This window comes from Bubalus bubalis, chromosome 22, assembly GCF_019923935.1.
Source record: "Bubalus bubalis isolate 160015118507 breed Murrah chromosome 22, NDDB_SH_1, whole genome shotgun sequence".
In the NCBI taxonomy this organism is placed as follows: Eukaryota; Metazoa; Chordata; class Mammalia; order Artiodactyla; family Bovidae; genus Bubalus; species Bubalus bubalis.
Genome location: NC_059178.1, coordinates 37291298 through 37306058, shown reverse-complemented (window position 1 = coordinate 37306058; position 14761 = coordinate 37291298). Strand labels below are relative to the sequence as shown.

General features: G+C 40.3%; 1 protein-coding gene across 2 annotated transcripts in view; it reads left to right on the top strand.

Annotated features, from left to right (window-relative positions):
- GAREM1 (GRB2 associated regulator of MAPK1 subtype 1) overlaps positions 1-14761 on the top strand; it is a 237815-nt gene that overhangs the window by 70135 nt on the left and 152919 nt on the right. For both annotated transcript variants that reach the window (XM_025273465.3, XM_025273464.3), the window contains exon 2: positions 10606-10746. In XM_025273465.3, coding sequence (XP_025129250.3) covers positions 10606-10746 — 141 coding nt within the window. The remainder of the gene's footprint in view (positions 1-10605; positions 10747-14761) is intronic.

The following is a 14761-nucleotide window of genomic DNA, read 5'->3' as shown; positions in this document are numbered from 1 at the left end:
GGCCCCAACCAGGCTCTTCTGTCCATGGATTTCCCAGGCGAGAATACTGGAGTGGGTTGCCATTTCCTTCTCCGGGAATCTTCCCAACCCAGGGATAGAACCCACGTCTCCTGAACTGGTAGGCGGATTCTTTACCACTGAGCCATCAGGGAAGCCCATTTTTTATAGTACCACCACATTAATTTTCCTAAAGCAGAATTTTGACAATCCAAAACTCTTCAGTGGCTCCCTATTCCACCCTCATTTAAGCCCAACTCATCCATCACAGAAGAATCAACCCAAATGCTGTATATTCCCCGTTAGCGTTTTGTTGATCCTCTCTGCTAAAGTCCCCACCTCCACTCTCAGTATCTTATTCCTCTTGCAGTAGTGTTCATCCCATCCTGCCTTACGTGAAATTACGAGAACTTATCTCACCCAGGGGAATGAGGAGCAAGGTGGTCTTTATATTTTTGCTCACTCCCTGGTTGCTTTGTGCATAAAAAATTCTTAAGTGTTCGTTGGTCATCATATTGTACACATTAAATATGTACAGTTCTTTGAATATCATTTATAACTCCGTAAATCAGGTCAGGGGGTGGTTTGTTTTTTAGTGTCGTTGTTTTGGGATTTTTGCTTAAAATCCTACCTCTTTATTATTTTCATCATGTTTGGACAAAACTTTCTTATCTAGGTTTTTTGTCTTCCCTGGAATTTCAAATGGCCTCTGTTTTTTTTTTTCTTATTGACTAAAGAATAATGTACTTTTTACACTTTCCTCAAGCTTTTTCATCCCTTCAGTCATGCTTGCAAGGCTGCCTCTCCAGCTGTTTTTTTAAAAAGGCAAAATAAATACATGTTGTTGGGTAAATAAATGAGAAATAGCTCAAAACAACAAACTTGCAAGTGACTCTTCTTTCTTGTATGTTCCTGATCTCTTACCCTTTTCCCATGGTGCCTTTCACTTTGTAATTCATAATTTAATCATTCATTTGCATTAATGGTCCTGTCTGTTGCCTTCCTGTTGGATTCCTGAGCATCCTTAGGGCAGGGCATTTGTTTTGTTTGCTTCTGCATCTCAAGCACTCCAAGTAGCGCCTGTCTTACAGGTTGACTCAAAGAGTGAGACTTGAGGCCGAGGGTCAGGGTCTCCCTGTTTCTTGGGTTGTTATTGGTGGTTTTCAAAGGCAAAGGACTGTGGTATTGGAAGAGCAGAGTAGAGAGTGGGACCATGGAGTGAGTTTTCTGCCACTTACGAGAAAAGGACAAGCTTCTTGACTGCTCTAAAGGTCGTTTCCTCACCTGAGGAAGATTCATAGGACCTAAATTACAATGTTTATGTGAGGACTGAGTTTTAGGGAGAAAAAGCTTCCAATAAAATTAATAGCTGACCTTTACTGATTGTTCCTAACATGGTCAGACGTGTGCTGCACCTTTCCTTCACTGTCACCGCACGTCTTCACGGCTGCTCTGTGAAGCAGGGACCATTGTTGCCCCATCTCACAGTAAAGAGGAGGTTCCTGCCCAGGACCATACAGTGGCGGGGGCAGGGCTCGGGCTTGACCAGGTCTGCTGGACCTAAAGTGCAAGCTTGTAACACCTGCCTCCTGGGTATATGTCCTTCCTACTATCCTGCCTCCTAATGGGGAGCGCCTAGAAGGCTGCTTAATTTCTCCTTTGGTGCAGCCATTCCAGATCTTTCTTTCCTGCTTTCTTTCATGCTTGAGGGATGCAGAGGGTTCATGAGTACCAGTGGTCCCTGGTGGTGGCTTTATGAACCTCATCCTCCCACTATTTATGACTCTGATAACCGAGTTGATCATTACAGCTTCCTCTACTTTATTTACTGAAAACATACTGACACTTTTAAGAATTTTTGAAAAGTCTATGAATGCCATTTCAGAACACACAGTGAAATCAATAATAATTCATTTATTCAGATATATAAATATAAATATATTTAATATATTTTGACATCTTGATATAATGTCAAAAATAAGGAAGGCATATTGTTTTCTGTATAAAGAAATTAGTCTTTTCAGGTTGCTATTGTTTTTGTTGGGTCATTTTTTTGACCATTGAAAAATTGTAAACCAGGGTTAGTGGGGGATGGATTATTTTAATATCTAGAAAAAAACATTTTTTAAGTTTCAGGGGATAGATTTCTCATTTGAAATAGTTTGTTATTGGGTCAAATGCTGAAAAGTTACTTTAGAAAATATTAAAATCAAAAATTTCATTGTATGTTACAAAGTTTCATTATTTTCAATTGATTGGGAAATTTAGTGGGAGGCCAGAGATAATTGGCAAAACATAAAATTTTATTTTATTGTTTTATTGAAGTATAGTTGATTTACAGTGTTGTGTTACTTTCAGTTGTAGTTACAGTTACATATCAACTCAATTCAGTTGCTAAGTCATATCCGACTCTTTGCAACTCCATGTACTGCAGCATGCCAGGCTTCCCTGTCCATCACCAACTCCCAAAGCTTACTGAAACTCATGTCCATCTAGTCGGTGATGCCATCCAACCATCTCATCCTCTGCTGTCCCCTTCTCCTTCTGCCTTCAATCTTTCCCAGCATCAGGGTCTTTTCCAATGACTCAGTTCTTTGCATCAGGTGGCCAAAGTATTGGAGCTTCAGCTTCAGCAACAGTCCTTCCAATGCAGGGCTGAATTCGTTTAGGATTGACTGGTTTGATCTCCTTGCAGTCCAAGGGACTCTCAAGAGTCTTCTCCAACACCACAGTTCAAAAGCATCAATTCTTCAGTGCTCAGCTTTCTTTATGGTCCAACTCTCACATCCTTACATGACTATTGGAAAAACCATAGCTTTGACTAGATAGACCTTTGTTGGCAAAGTATTCTCTCTGCTTTTTAATATGCTGTCTAGGTTGGTCATGGCTTTTCTTCAAAGGAACAAGCACCTTTTAATTTCATGGCTACAGCCACCATTTGCAGTGATTTTGGAGTCCCCCTGAAAAAAGTCTCTCACTGTTTCCATTTTTTCCCCATCTATTTGCCATGAAGTGATGGCGCCAGATGCCATGATTTTAGTTTTCTGAATGTTGAGTTTTTCTGAATGTAGAAATAACACCAGAAAGAATGAAGAGACGGAGCCAAAGCGAAACAATGCCCAGTTGTGAATGTAACTGGTGATGGAAGTAAAGTCCAATGCTGTAAAGAGCAATATTGCATAGGAACCCAGAATGTTTGGTCCATAAATCAACGTAAATTAGAAGTGGTCAAACAGGAGATGGCAAGTGTGAACATCGACATTTTAGGAATCAATGAACTAAAATGTACTGGAATGGACGAATATAACTCAGATGACCATTATATCTACTACTGTGGGCAAGAATCCCTTAGAAGAAATGCAGTAGTCCTCACAGTCAACAAAAGAGTCCAAAATTCAGTACTTGGGTGCAGTCTCAAAAACGACAGAATGATCTCTCTTCGTTTCCAAGGCAAAACCGTTCAGTATCACAGTAATCCAAGTCTATGCCCCAACCACTAACGCTGAAGAAGCTGAAGTAGAACAGTTCTGTGAAGACCCACAAGACCATTTAGAACTAACACCCAAAAGAGATGTCCTTTTCATTATTGGGGACTGGAATGCAAAAGTAGAAAGTCAAGAGATACCTGGAGTAATAGGCAAATTTTGCCGTAGAGTACAGAATGAAGCAGGGCAAAGGCTAACAGAGTTTTGCCAAGAGAACGCACTGGTCATAGCAAACACCCTCTTCCAACAACGTAAGAGAAGACTCTACACATGGACATCACCAGATGGTCAACACCAAAATCAGATTGATTATATTCTTTGCATCCAAAGATGGAGAAGCTCTATACAGTCAGCAAAAACAAGACTGGGAGCTGACTGTGGCTCAGATCATGAGCTCTTTATTGCCAAATTCAGACTTAAATTGAAGAAAGTAGGGAAGACCGCCCGACCATTTGGGTATGACCTAAATCAAATCTCTTACAATTATACAGTGGAAGTGACAAATAGATTCAAGGGATTAGATCTGATAGACAGAGTGCCTGAAGAACTATGAATGGAGTTTTGTGACACTGTACAGGAGGCAGTGATCAAGACCATCCCCAAGAAAAAGAAATGCAATAAGGCAAAATGGTTGTCTAAGGAAGTCTTACAAATAGCTGAGAAAGGAAGAGAAGCCAAAAGTAAAGGAGAAAAGGAAAGATATTCCCATTTGCATGCAGAGTTCCAAAGAATAGCAAGGAGAGATAAAGCCTTCCTCAGTGATCAGTGCAAAGAAATAGAGGAAAACAATAGAATGGGAAAGACTAGAGATCTCTTCAAGAAAATTAGAGATACCAGGGAAACATTTCTTGCAAATGTGGACACAATAAAGGACAGAAGTGGTATGGACCTAACAGAAACAGAAGATATTAAGAAGCAGCAGCAAGAATACACAGAAGAACTATACAAAAAGATATTCATGACCCAGATAACCACAATGGTATGATCACTCATGTAGAGCCAGACATTTTGGAATGTGAAGTCAAGTGGGCCTTAAGAATCATCACTACAAACAGAGCTAATGGAGGTGATGGAATTCCAGTTGAGCTATTTCAAATCAGAAAAGATGATGCTGTGAAAGTGCTGCATTCAATATGCCAGCAAATTTGGAAAACTCAGCAGTGGCCACAGGACTGGAAAAGGTCAGTTTTCATTTCAATCCCAAAGAAAGGCAATGCCAAAGAACGTGCAAACTACTGCACAATTGCACTCAGTTCAGTTCAGTTGCTCAGTTGTGTCCGACTTTTTGCAGCCCCATGGAGTGCAGCATACCAGGCTTCCCTGTCCATCACCAACTCCAGGAGCTTACTCAAACTCATGTCCATTGAGTTGGTGGTGCCATCCAACCATTTCATCCTCTGTCCTCCCCTTCTCCCACCTTCAATCTTTGTCACTATCACAGTCTTTTCCAATGAGTCAGTTCTTCACATTCATCTCACATGCCAGCAAAGTAATGCTCAAAATTCTCCAAGCCAGGCTTCAACAGTATGTGAACCGTGAACTTCCAGATGTTCAAGCTGGATTTAGAAAAGGCAGAGAGGAACCAGAGATCAAATTTCCAACATTTGTTGGATCATTGAAAAAGCAAGAGAGTTCCAGAAAAAGTTACATATATTCAGTTGCATTTATATTCTTTTTCAGGTTCTTTTCCATTATTGATTATTATGATATTTTGAATATAGTCCCCAGTGCTGTTTTTCTTTTTTATATTGAGTAGTGTATATCTGTTAATTCTGAACTCTTAATTTACCCTTCTCCCTCACCTTTCCCCTTTGATAAGCATAATTTTGTTTTCTATGCCTGTGAGTCTCTGTTTTAGAAATAAGTTCATTTGTATCATAGTTTTAGATTCCAAACGAAAGTGATACCATATGATATTTGTCTTTCTTTGAGTTATTCCATAGTATGATAATGTCTAAGCCCATCCATATGGCTACAAAAGGCATTATTTCATTCTTTTTTTATGGCTGAGTAATATTCCGTTGTATACATATCCCACATCTTCTTCATCCTTTCATCTCTCAGTGGACATTTAGGCTACTTCCATATGTTAGCTATTGTAAATCGGGCTGCAGTGAACATTAGGGTGCATGTATCTTTTCAAATTACAGCTTTGTCTTTTCCTGATATTTGCCCAGGGATAGGATTGCTGGATCATAAGGTAACTCTGTTTTTAGTTCTTTAAGGAACCTCTTTACTGTTCTTCATCTTGGCTGTAACAGTTACATTCCCACCGACAGTTTAGGAGGGTTCCCTTTTCTCCACACCTTCTCCAGCATTTATTGTTTGTAGACTTTTTGATGATGGTTATTCTGATTGGTGTGAAGTGAGTAATACTTCATTGTCGTTTTGATTTGTATTTCTCTAATAATTAGTGAAATAGCTCAACTGGAATTCCATCACCTCCACTAGCTTTGTTCATAGTGATGCTTTCTAAGGCCCACTTGACTTCACATTCCAGGATGTCTGGCTCTAGGTCAGTGATCACACCATCATGATTATCTTGCATAGTTCTTCTGTGTATTCTTGCCACCTCTTCTTAATATCTTCTGCTTCTGTTAGTTCCATACCATTTCTGTCCTTTATTGAGCCCATCTTTGCATGAAATGTTCCCTTGGTATCTCTAATTTTCTGGAAGAGATCTCTAGTCTTTCCCATTCTGTTGTTTTCCTCTGTTTCTTTGCATTGATCACTGAGGAAGGCTTTCTTATCTCTCCTTGCTGTTCTTTGGAACTCTGCATTCAGATGCTTATATCTTTCCTTTTCTCCTTTGCTTTTGCTTCTCTTCTTTTCACAGCTATTTGTAAGGCCTTCTCAGACAGCCATTTTGCTTTTGTGCATTTCTTTTCTTTGGGGATGGTCTTGATCCCTGTCTCCTGTACAGTGTCACGAACCTCCATCCATAGTTCATCAGGCACTCTGTCTATCAGATCTAGTGCCTAAAATCTATTTCTCACTTCCACTGTATAATCATAAGGGATTTGATTTAGGCCATACCTGAATGGTCTAGTGGTTTTCCCCACTTTCTTCAATTTAAGTCTGAATTTGGCAATAAGGAGTTCATGATCTGAGCCACAGTCAGCTCCCAGTCTTGTTTTGGCTGAATGTACAGAGCTTCTCAATCTTTGGCTGCAAAGAATATAATCAATCTGATTTCGGTGTTGACCATCTTGTGATGTCCATGTGTAGAGTCTTCTCTTGTGTTGTTGGGAGAGAGTGTTTGCTATGACCAATGCATACTCTTGGGAAAACTCTATTAGCCTTTGCCCTGCTTCATTCTGTACTCCACGGCAAAATTTGCCTGTTACTCCAGGTGTTTCTTAACTTCCTCCTTTTGCATTCCAGTCCCCTATAATGAAAAGGATATCTTTTTGGGGTGTTAGTTCTAAAAGGTCTTGTAGGTCTTCATAGAACCATTCAACTTCAGCTTCTTCAGCGTTCCTGGTTGGGGCATAGGCTTGGATTACCGTGATATTGGATGGTTTGCCTTGGAAAAGAACAGAGATCATTCTGTCATTTTTGAGATTGCATCCAAGTACTGCATTTCGGGCTCTTTTGTTGACCATGTTGGCTACTGCATTTCTCCTAAGGGATTCCTGCCCACAGTAGTAGATAGAATGGTCATCTGAATTACATTCACCCATTCCAGTCCATTTCAGTTCGCTGATTCCTAGAATGTCGACATTCACTCTTGCCATCTCCTGTCTGACTACCTCCAATTTGCTTTGATTCATGGACCAAACATTCCAGGTTCCTATGCAATATTGTTCCTTATAGCATTGGACCTTGCTTCTATCACCAGTCACATCGACAACTGGGTATTGTTTTTGCTTTGGCTCCATCCCTTCATTCTTTCTGGAGTTATTTCTCCACTGATCTCCAGTAGCATATTGGGCACCTACCAACCCGGGGAGTTCCCCTTTCAGTATCCTATCATTTTGTCTTTTCATACTCTTCATGAGGTTCTCAAGGCAAGAATACTGAAGTGGTTTGCCATTTCCTTCTCCAGTGGATGTGAACCATGAACTTCCAGATGTTCAAGCTGGTTTTAGAAAAGGCAGAGGAACCAGAGATCAAATTGCCAATATCCGCTGGATCATGGAAAAAGCAAGAGCGTTCCAGAAAAGCATCTATTTCTGCTTTATTAACTATGCCAAAACCTTTGACTGTGTGGATCACAATAAACTGTGGAAAATTCTGAAAGAGATGGGAATACCAGACCACCTGACCTGAGTCTTGAGAAACCTGTATGCCAGTCAGGAAGCAACAGTTAGAATTGTTCATGGAACAACAGACTGGTTCCAAATAGGAAAAGGAGTACGTCAAGGCTGTATATTGTCACCCTACTTATTTAACTTATATGCAGAGTATATCATGAGAAATGCTGGGCTGGAAGAAGCAGAAGCTGGAATCAAGATTGCCGGGAGAAATATCAATAACCTCAGATATACAGATGACACCACCCTTATGGCAGAAAGTGAAGAGAACTAAAAAGCCTCTTGATGAAAGTGAAAGAGGAGAGTGAAAAATGTGGCTTAAAGCTCAACATTCAGAAAACGAAGATCGTGGCATCCGGTCCCATCACTTCATGGGAAATAGATGGGGAAACAGTGGAAACAGTGTCAGACTTTATTTTGGGGGCTCCAGAATCACTTCAGATGGTGATTGTAGCCATGAAATTAAAAGACGCTTACTCCTGGGAAGGAAAGTTATGACCAACCTAGATAGCATATTCAAAAGCAGAGATACTACTTTGACAACAAAAGTCCATCTAGTCAAGTCTATGGTTTTTCCAGTGGTCATGTATGGATGTGAGAGTTGGACTGTGAAGAAAGCTGAGCACCGAAGAATTGATGCTTTTGAACTGTGGTGTTGGAGAAGACTCCTGAGAGTCCCTTGGACTGCAAGGAGATCCAACCAGTCCATTCTAAAGGATATCAGTCCTGGGTGTTCATTGGAAGGACTCATGTTGAAGCTGAAACTCCAATACTTTGGCCACCTCATGCGAAGAGTTGACTCATTGGAAAAGTCCCTGATGTTGGGAGGGATTGGGGGCAGGAGGAGGAGGGGATGACAGAGGATGAGATGGCTGGATGGCATCACTGACTTGATGGACATGAGTTTGAGTGAGCTCCAGGAGTTGGTGATGGACAGGGAAGCCTGGCATGCTGTGATTCATGGGGTAGCAAAAAGTCGGACACAACTGAGTAACTGAACTGAATAATTAGTGATGTTGATTCTTTCTTGTGCCTGTTGGCCATCTGTATGTCTTCTTTGGAGAAATGTCTATTTTGATCTGCCCATTTTTTAATTGGGTTGTTTTTTTGAAATGGAACTATGTGAGCTGTTTGTATATTTTGTAAGTTAATCCCTTGTCCATCACATTGTGAATATTTTCTCTCATTTTGTAAGTTGTCTTTTCATTTTCTTTCTGGCTTCCTTTGCTGTGTAAAAGTTCTTAAGTTTGATTAGGTTCCATCTGTTTATTTTTGCTTTTATTTCCATTAGTCTAGGAAGCAGATCCAATAAAATATTGCTGCAACTTATATCAAAAAGGATTCTGCCAATGTTTTCTTTTCCTCTAAGAGTTTGAGAGTTACATGGTCTTACAATTAGGTCTCTAATCCATTTTGCGTTTATTTTTGTATATGATGTTGAAGAATGTTTTAATTTTATTCCTTTACATAGAACTGGCTAGTTTTCCCAGAAACACTTGCTATAGAGACTGTGTTTTCTCTATTGTGTATTCTTGCCTCCTTTGTTGTAGATTAATTAACCATAAGTGTGTGGGTTTATTTCTAGGCTTTCTGTTCTGTTCCATTGATTTATGTGTCTGTTTTTGTACCAGTACAGTACTAAAACATGTAAAGTTTGAAAGGAGATTATAAGCATTTAATCTCAAGTACTGTTTCAACAGAGAGAAATTTAATCACTACAATATAACTACCAAAAATAAAAAACTAAATTTCTCTCTGTTGAAACAGTACTTGAGATTAAATGCTTATAATCTCCTTTCAAACTTTACATGTTTTAGTACAGTACTGGGCAAATTCCCTGGCAGTCCAGCAGTTGGGACTTTATGCTTTCACAGACAAAGGCCTGGGTTCCACTCCTGGTTTAGGGAACTAGGGTCCCACGAGCCATGGTGTAGCCAAGAAAAAAAAAAGAGCATAAGCTTTGGAATCTGACCTAGGCTTGAATCCGCACCTTTCTGCTTATTAAATCTGTGCACTTAGACTATACATTTCTGTTTTTAAAAATAATTTTGTTTATTTACTTATTACGTCTGAGCTCGGTCTTCGTTGCTGCATGGGCTTTTCTCTAGTTGCAGAGAGCTGGGGCTACTCTGTAGTTGTGGCGTGTAGGCTTCTCACTGCGGTGGCTTCTGTTGTTGTGCAGCATGGGGTCCAGGCCAGGTGGACTTCTGTAGTTGCAGCACGGAGGTGCAGTTGTTGTGGCTCCCCAGCCTCTAGAGACCAGGCTCAGTAGTTGTGGCTCATGGGTTCAGTTGCTCTGAGGCATGTGGGATCTTCCCAGGTCAGGGATGGAACCCATGTCTTCCATGCAATGGCAGGTGGATTCTTTACCACTGAGCCACCAGGGAAACCCCTATACTTAACATTCTGAACCTTCATTTTTCTTGTCTATAAAGAAGGAACAATACCTGCCTCATAATGTTCTTCTATTACATTGAAATAATATATATAAAACATATAATTAGATGTGCTCAGTATATTGTTGGCACTCAGTATATGTTTATTTTATTATATTGTTGTTGAAATACCACTAGGATAGAATGAGGTATTTAAAAATCTCTTTGCAGATAAATGGGAAACATTTTTATGGAATCCTGTGTATAGTTGTCAACTTGGCATGGAATGCCTTTTTTTATTTTTATTTTATTTTATTATTTTTTTTGGAATGCCTTTTTTTTAAACTGCTGATTCAAAAGTGGACTTTATCTCATCTTGGGATGAGCTATCAACTTCTCCATTAGTGAACTTACAACTAATGAAATTGTGTTGCAGAGAATGGAGTAAGCAGATGCTAACTCTAAGTTTCTTATATAAAATGTGTTTTCCAGGAGAATGCATAGAAGGGCTGCGGGAAAATGACTGCCTTCTGCTTCACTCATGCCGCCAGTGGACCACCGTCACCGCCCACAGCTTGGAGGAGGGGCACTATGTCATTGGGCCAAAGATAGAGATTCCGGTACATTATGCAGGTAAAGCTCCTCTCAAGGGACAGGGCCAAGGAAGGGTGCTTGAATATGCTAATTTTCTCCTCCACAGTGAGAAAATAGGAGTTGTCTATAAACTAGAGGATATAATGACTTGGACAAAGAAGAACAAAACACTTTGGTTACTAGATTCATTTTGTCATAGGAATTTCTAATTAATGCATGTAGTTAAGCATGAATTCTTTTTTTTTTTTCTTTAATGATCTTGTGCATTTTTTTAACTTTTTATTTTGTACTGGAGTATAGTCAATTAACAATGTGAAAGTTTCGGGTGGACTGCAAAGGGACTCTGCCATACATGTACATGTGTGCATTCTCCCCCAGACTCCCCTCCTATCCAGGCTGCCACATAACGTTGAGCAGCGTTCCCCGTTAAGCACAAATTCTTCTTAGATATTCATAAAATAAAAATGTTCCAAAGGCCGTCTTTGGAAAGGCAGTCCATATGTGTAGGCAGCCTCTGAGCACAAGGATCTCTGAATTAACCTGAGCACAATTTGTGAATGACTTTGATTTCATGGTTTTAAGCATTATGGTCTGGTTTTAAAAGTATTGAAAAGTTAGATACCTGCATATGTCCTTCTGCAAAGGAGCATTTAGAACACAGACAGCAGAGGTGACCTCACTGCTTTAGTTGAATCAGGATAATAGCTACTTTCCTGCCTCACTTGGAATTCTGTTCAGTGTAACATGTCACTGTTGCATTTATTTAACTAATTTTTAACTAGTTTAGTTAACATGTTAACTAATTTTACTGTTATTTAACTAGTTCCTTTCCATGTCATTTAACTAATATTTATTAAGGGCTTTCTAAGTACTAGCACTGTTCTAGGAATTTAGGATCCATCTAGTAGCTTGAATGCATTTTCAATAGTGGCAGTTTATACATGTGCTTTTTAAAAAGCATTATATATATATATCCTACACTTTCTTCTGTTCCTTATAGTTCATTATGTGAAGGATCTTTTTCTTTTTCTCTAGTATCATTAATGTTTCAAAAGTCTGTAGCAGGATGCCCTAGACTGCTGTTATGTTTTTGAGTGAAACCTCTGCATTGCCCAGAGAGTTGTCTGTTTGGAAAGGGGGCTTCACTGTTTTCCCACTGCCTAGAACAGCAGTAAATGGTATGTGTTCAGTAAATATTTATGGGATGTAAGAATGGTTTGGTCCCCCTTTTATTTCTAGGAGTCTTCATTGCTGGATATGACCTAGGGGTCACTAAACTTCTCAAAATCCTTATTACAGAAAAAATTTTAAGAAAAGATTTCTGTTGCCTGAAACCCTGTCCTAGAATTCTCTTTCCCAGCTGTGGGAGTAGCCTTCATAGAAAAAGGAGGAACATATAGCTACAGAAAGTGTTAAGAGTGATATTGGGAGCCAGGCAAAGGGACAGAGAATGAGAGCGAGCCTCCACCTGCCTGGTCTTTCCTGCCAGTGGTCACACGACAGGTGAGTTCCATGCTAGTTTTAGCCGAACCAAAATTATGATTCCTGTACTTCGTGGAAAACCAAGAAGGAAGATGTAAGGTTGTGATTCAGATGAATAAATTTACCTAATCTGTTGTGTTCTTTTAGCAGATTGACTTTTAGTCTTTCCCCCAAACCCTTGTGAATAGCTCTGTGACATCGCTTGTCCTAAACGAATGTTGTCATTTGATCAGATGTGCAGATTTCTTTAGAGACCCCATACGCCACCAGTCTCTCTAACTTTCTGCTCAAAGCTCTCATGCTCTGATTCTAGTCCACTTCTCCAAACTTAACTTTTCCACTCTGAAGAGTGGGCCTTCCCCTCTGGCTAGATTAGTCACCTTCCTGTGTCCTGGACATTCTGAGTACTTTTCCGTGTAACCACTCCCCGGCCGGAGTTGCCTTCCTCAGCCGTGCTTCCGTCAGAGCCTGTCGTTGCATCAGGAGGCTGCTGGCTCCCCCAACTTGTCCCTGTATTGTCTCCCGATGTGCTTACCTTGTATCACATGCATTTGGCACACGTCCTCAGGTTTCACTCCATTGCCTCTTCCTTGTACTTGTGCTTAGGCACTCGGTCATGTCCACTCTTTGTGACCCCATGGACTGTGGCCCACTTGGCTTCTCTGTCCATCGGATTCTCCAGGCAAGAATACGGGTGTAGATTGCCATTTCCTCCTCCAGGGGATCTTCCTGACCCAGGAGTTGAACCCATGTCTCTTGTGTCTCCTGCTTTGCAAGCAGATTCTTTACCTGCTGAGCCATTGCATGCACCCATCTCTCTACTTGCCAGTTGGACTGCACACTCTTTAACAAATGAGACTAATTCAAAAAGCCTTTGTGAGTCCTTTGGATCTGTACACAAAAGATACAGTTCTTTATGGCTGTGGATGTTCCATCCAGGGATCTCAAAACTTGGCTACATATCTGGGAATCACCTGGGAAGCTTTAAAAATGACTGATGCCCAGTTCCCACATCCAAGGTTCTGATTTAATTGGCTTTGAGTGTGGGCTGAGTGTCAGGGTTTTAATAGCTCCTCTTGTTATTCAGCCAAGGTTGGAAATCCTTTGTTCTGGAGTGGGCATTCACTGTGTCAGATGAGATTTCCCCAAACACCTGCAAATACTTGCAAATGTTTTGTTGTTCTAAATATATATATTTTCTAACATTCATCTTCCATTGGGATAAAAAATGGTATGCTAACAGCTTACTCTTTATCTGCAAGGAAAGTGATAGTACACTTAATTGGGAACCCCAGGCAGTATATTGCAAATTATACTTTTTCATTTGTAAAGTAAAGTTGAGATGCCCGGACTAAAAGGAAATGAGAGTCCCTTGGACTGCAAGGAGATCCAACCAGTCCATTCTGAAGGAGATCAGCCCTGGGATTTCTTTGGAAGGAATGATGCTAAAGCTGAAACTCCAGTACTTTGGCCACCTCATGCGAAGAGTTGACTCATTGGAAAAGACTCTGATGCTGGGAGGGATTGGGGGCAAGAGGAGAAGGGGATGACAGAGGATGAGATGGCTGGATGGCATCACTGACTCGATGGAGGTGAGTCTCAGTGAACTCCGGGAGTTGGTGATGGACAGGGAGGCCTGACGTGCTGCGATTCATGGGGTCGCAAAGAGTCAGACACGACTGAGCGACTGATCTGATCTGATCTGATCTGAAGATTGCACCACTTTCCATGAAAAGAAAGAAAACATTAAAGGAAGAAAAATTTGAAATGGAACTTAGTTCAAGTTGCTGTAACAAAATTCCGTAGACTGGATGGATTGTAAACAAAAGAAATTTCTTTCTTGAGAAGTCCAAGATCAAAGTGCCAGTAAGTCTGATGTCTGGTGAGAGCCCACTTTCTGGTTCTCAGATGGTTATTTTCTTGCTGTGTCCTCATAGGTAGAGAGAGAGAGAGAAAAAGAAGAGAGAGATCGAGAGTGAGAGAGAACAATCAGCTTTCCTGAGTCTTTTCTTACAAGGGCACTAATCTCATTCATGAAGGCTCCACCCTCAGGACTAATTGCCCTCCAAAGACCCCACCTCCAAATTCCATCACATTGGGGATTTAGCCTTCAGGATCTGACTTTGGGAGGATGTAAACATTCAGTCCATAGCAAGGAACCAGTGTTTTATGAGACTTGATAAAATCATTTCAAAGAACATCCTCAGGTATATTTTATTTCAAAGGATTTATGACCAAGTCCAGCCTTTGGAAGAAAGAGAGCATAAAGTAAATAGTGAAGGCTAAAAATACCATTTACGTCTCTGGTTTAGTAGTGTTCTAATTTTCGTTAGTAGAAGAAACACTTATTCATGCATATTTCACTAATTTGTTATAACTTCATTTACATTGAGAGTCATCACTCATTCTTTGAGAAAAATTAATTGATAATTAAATACGTTTGATGTAGGAATAAAATCTACCAGCTTTGTAATCAGCCTAGTTGGATTCCTGATTCTGCCACTTACTGTGTGTATTTGGGCAAGTTAGTCCACCTCTCTGGATCTCAATTTCCTCATCTATAAAGTGGAGA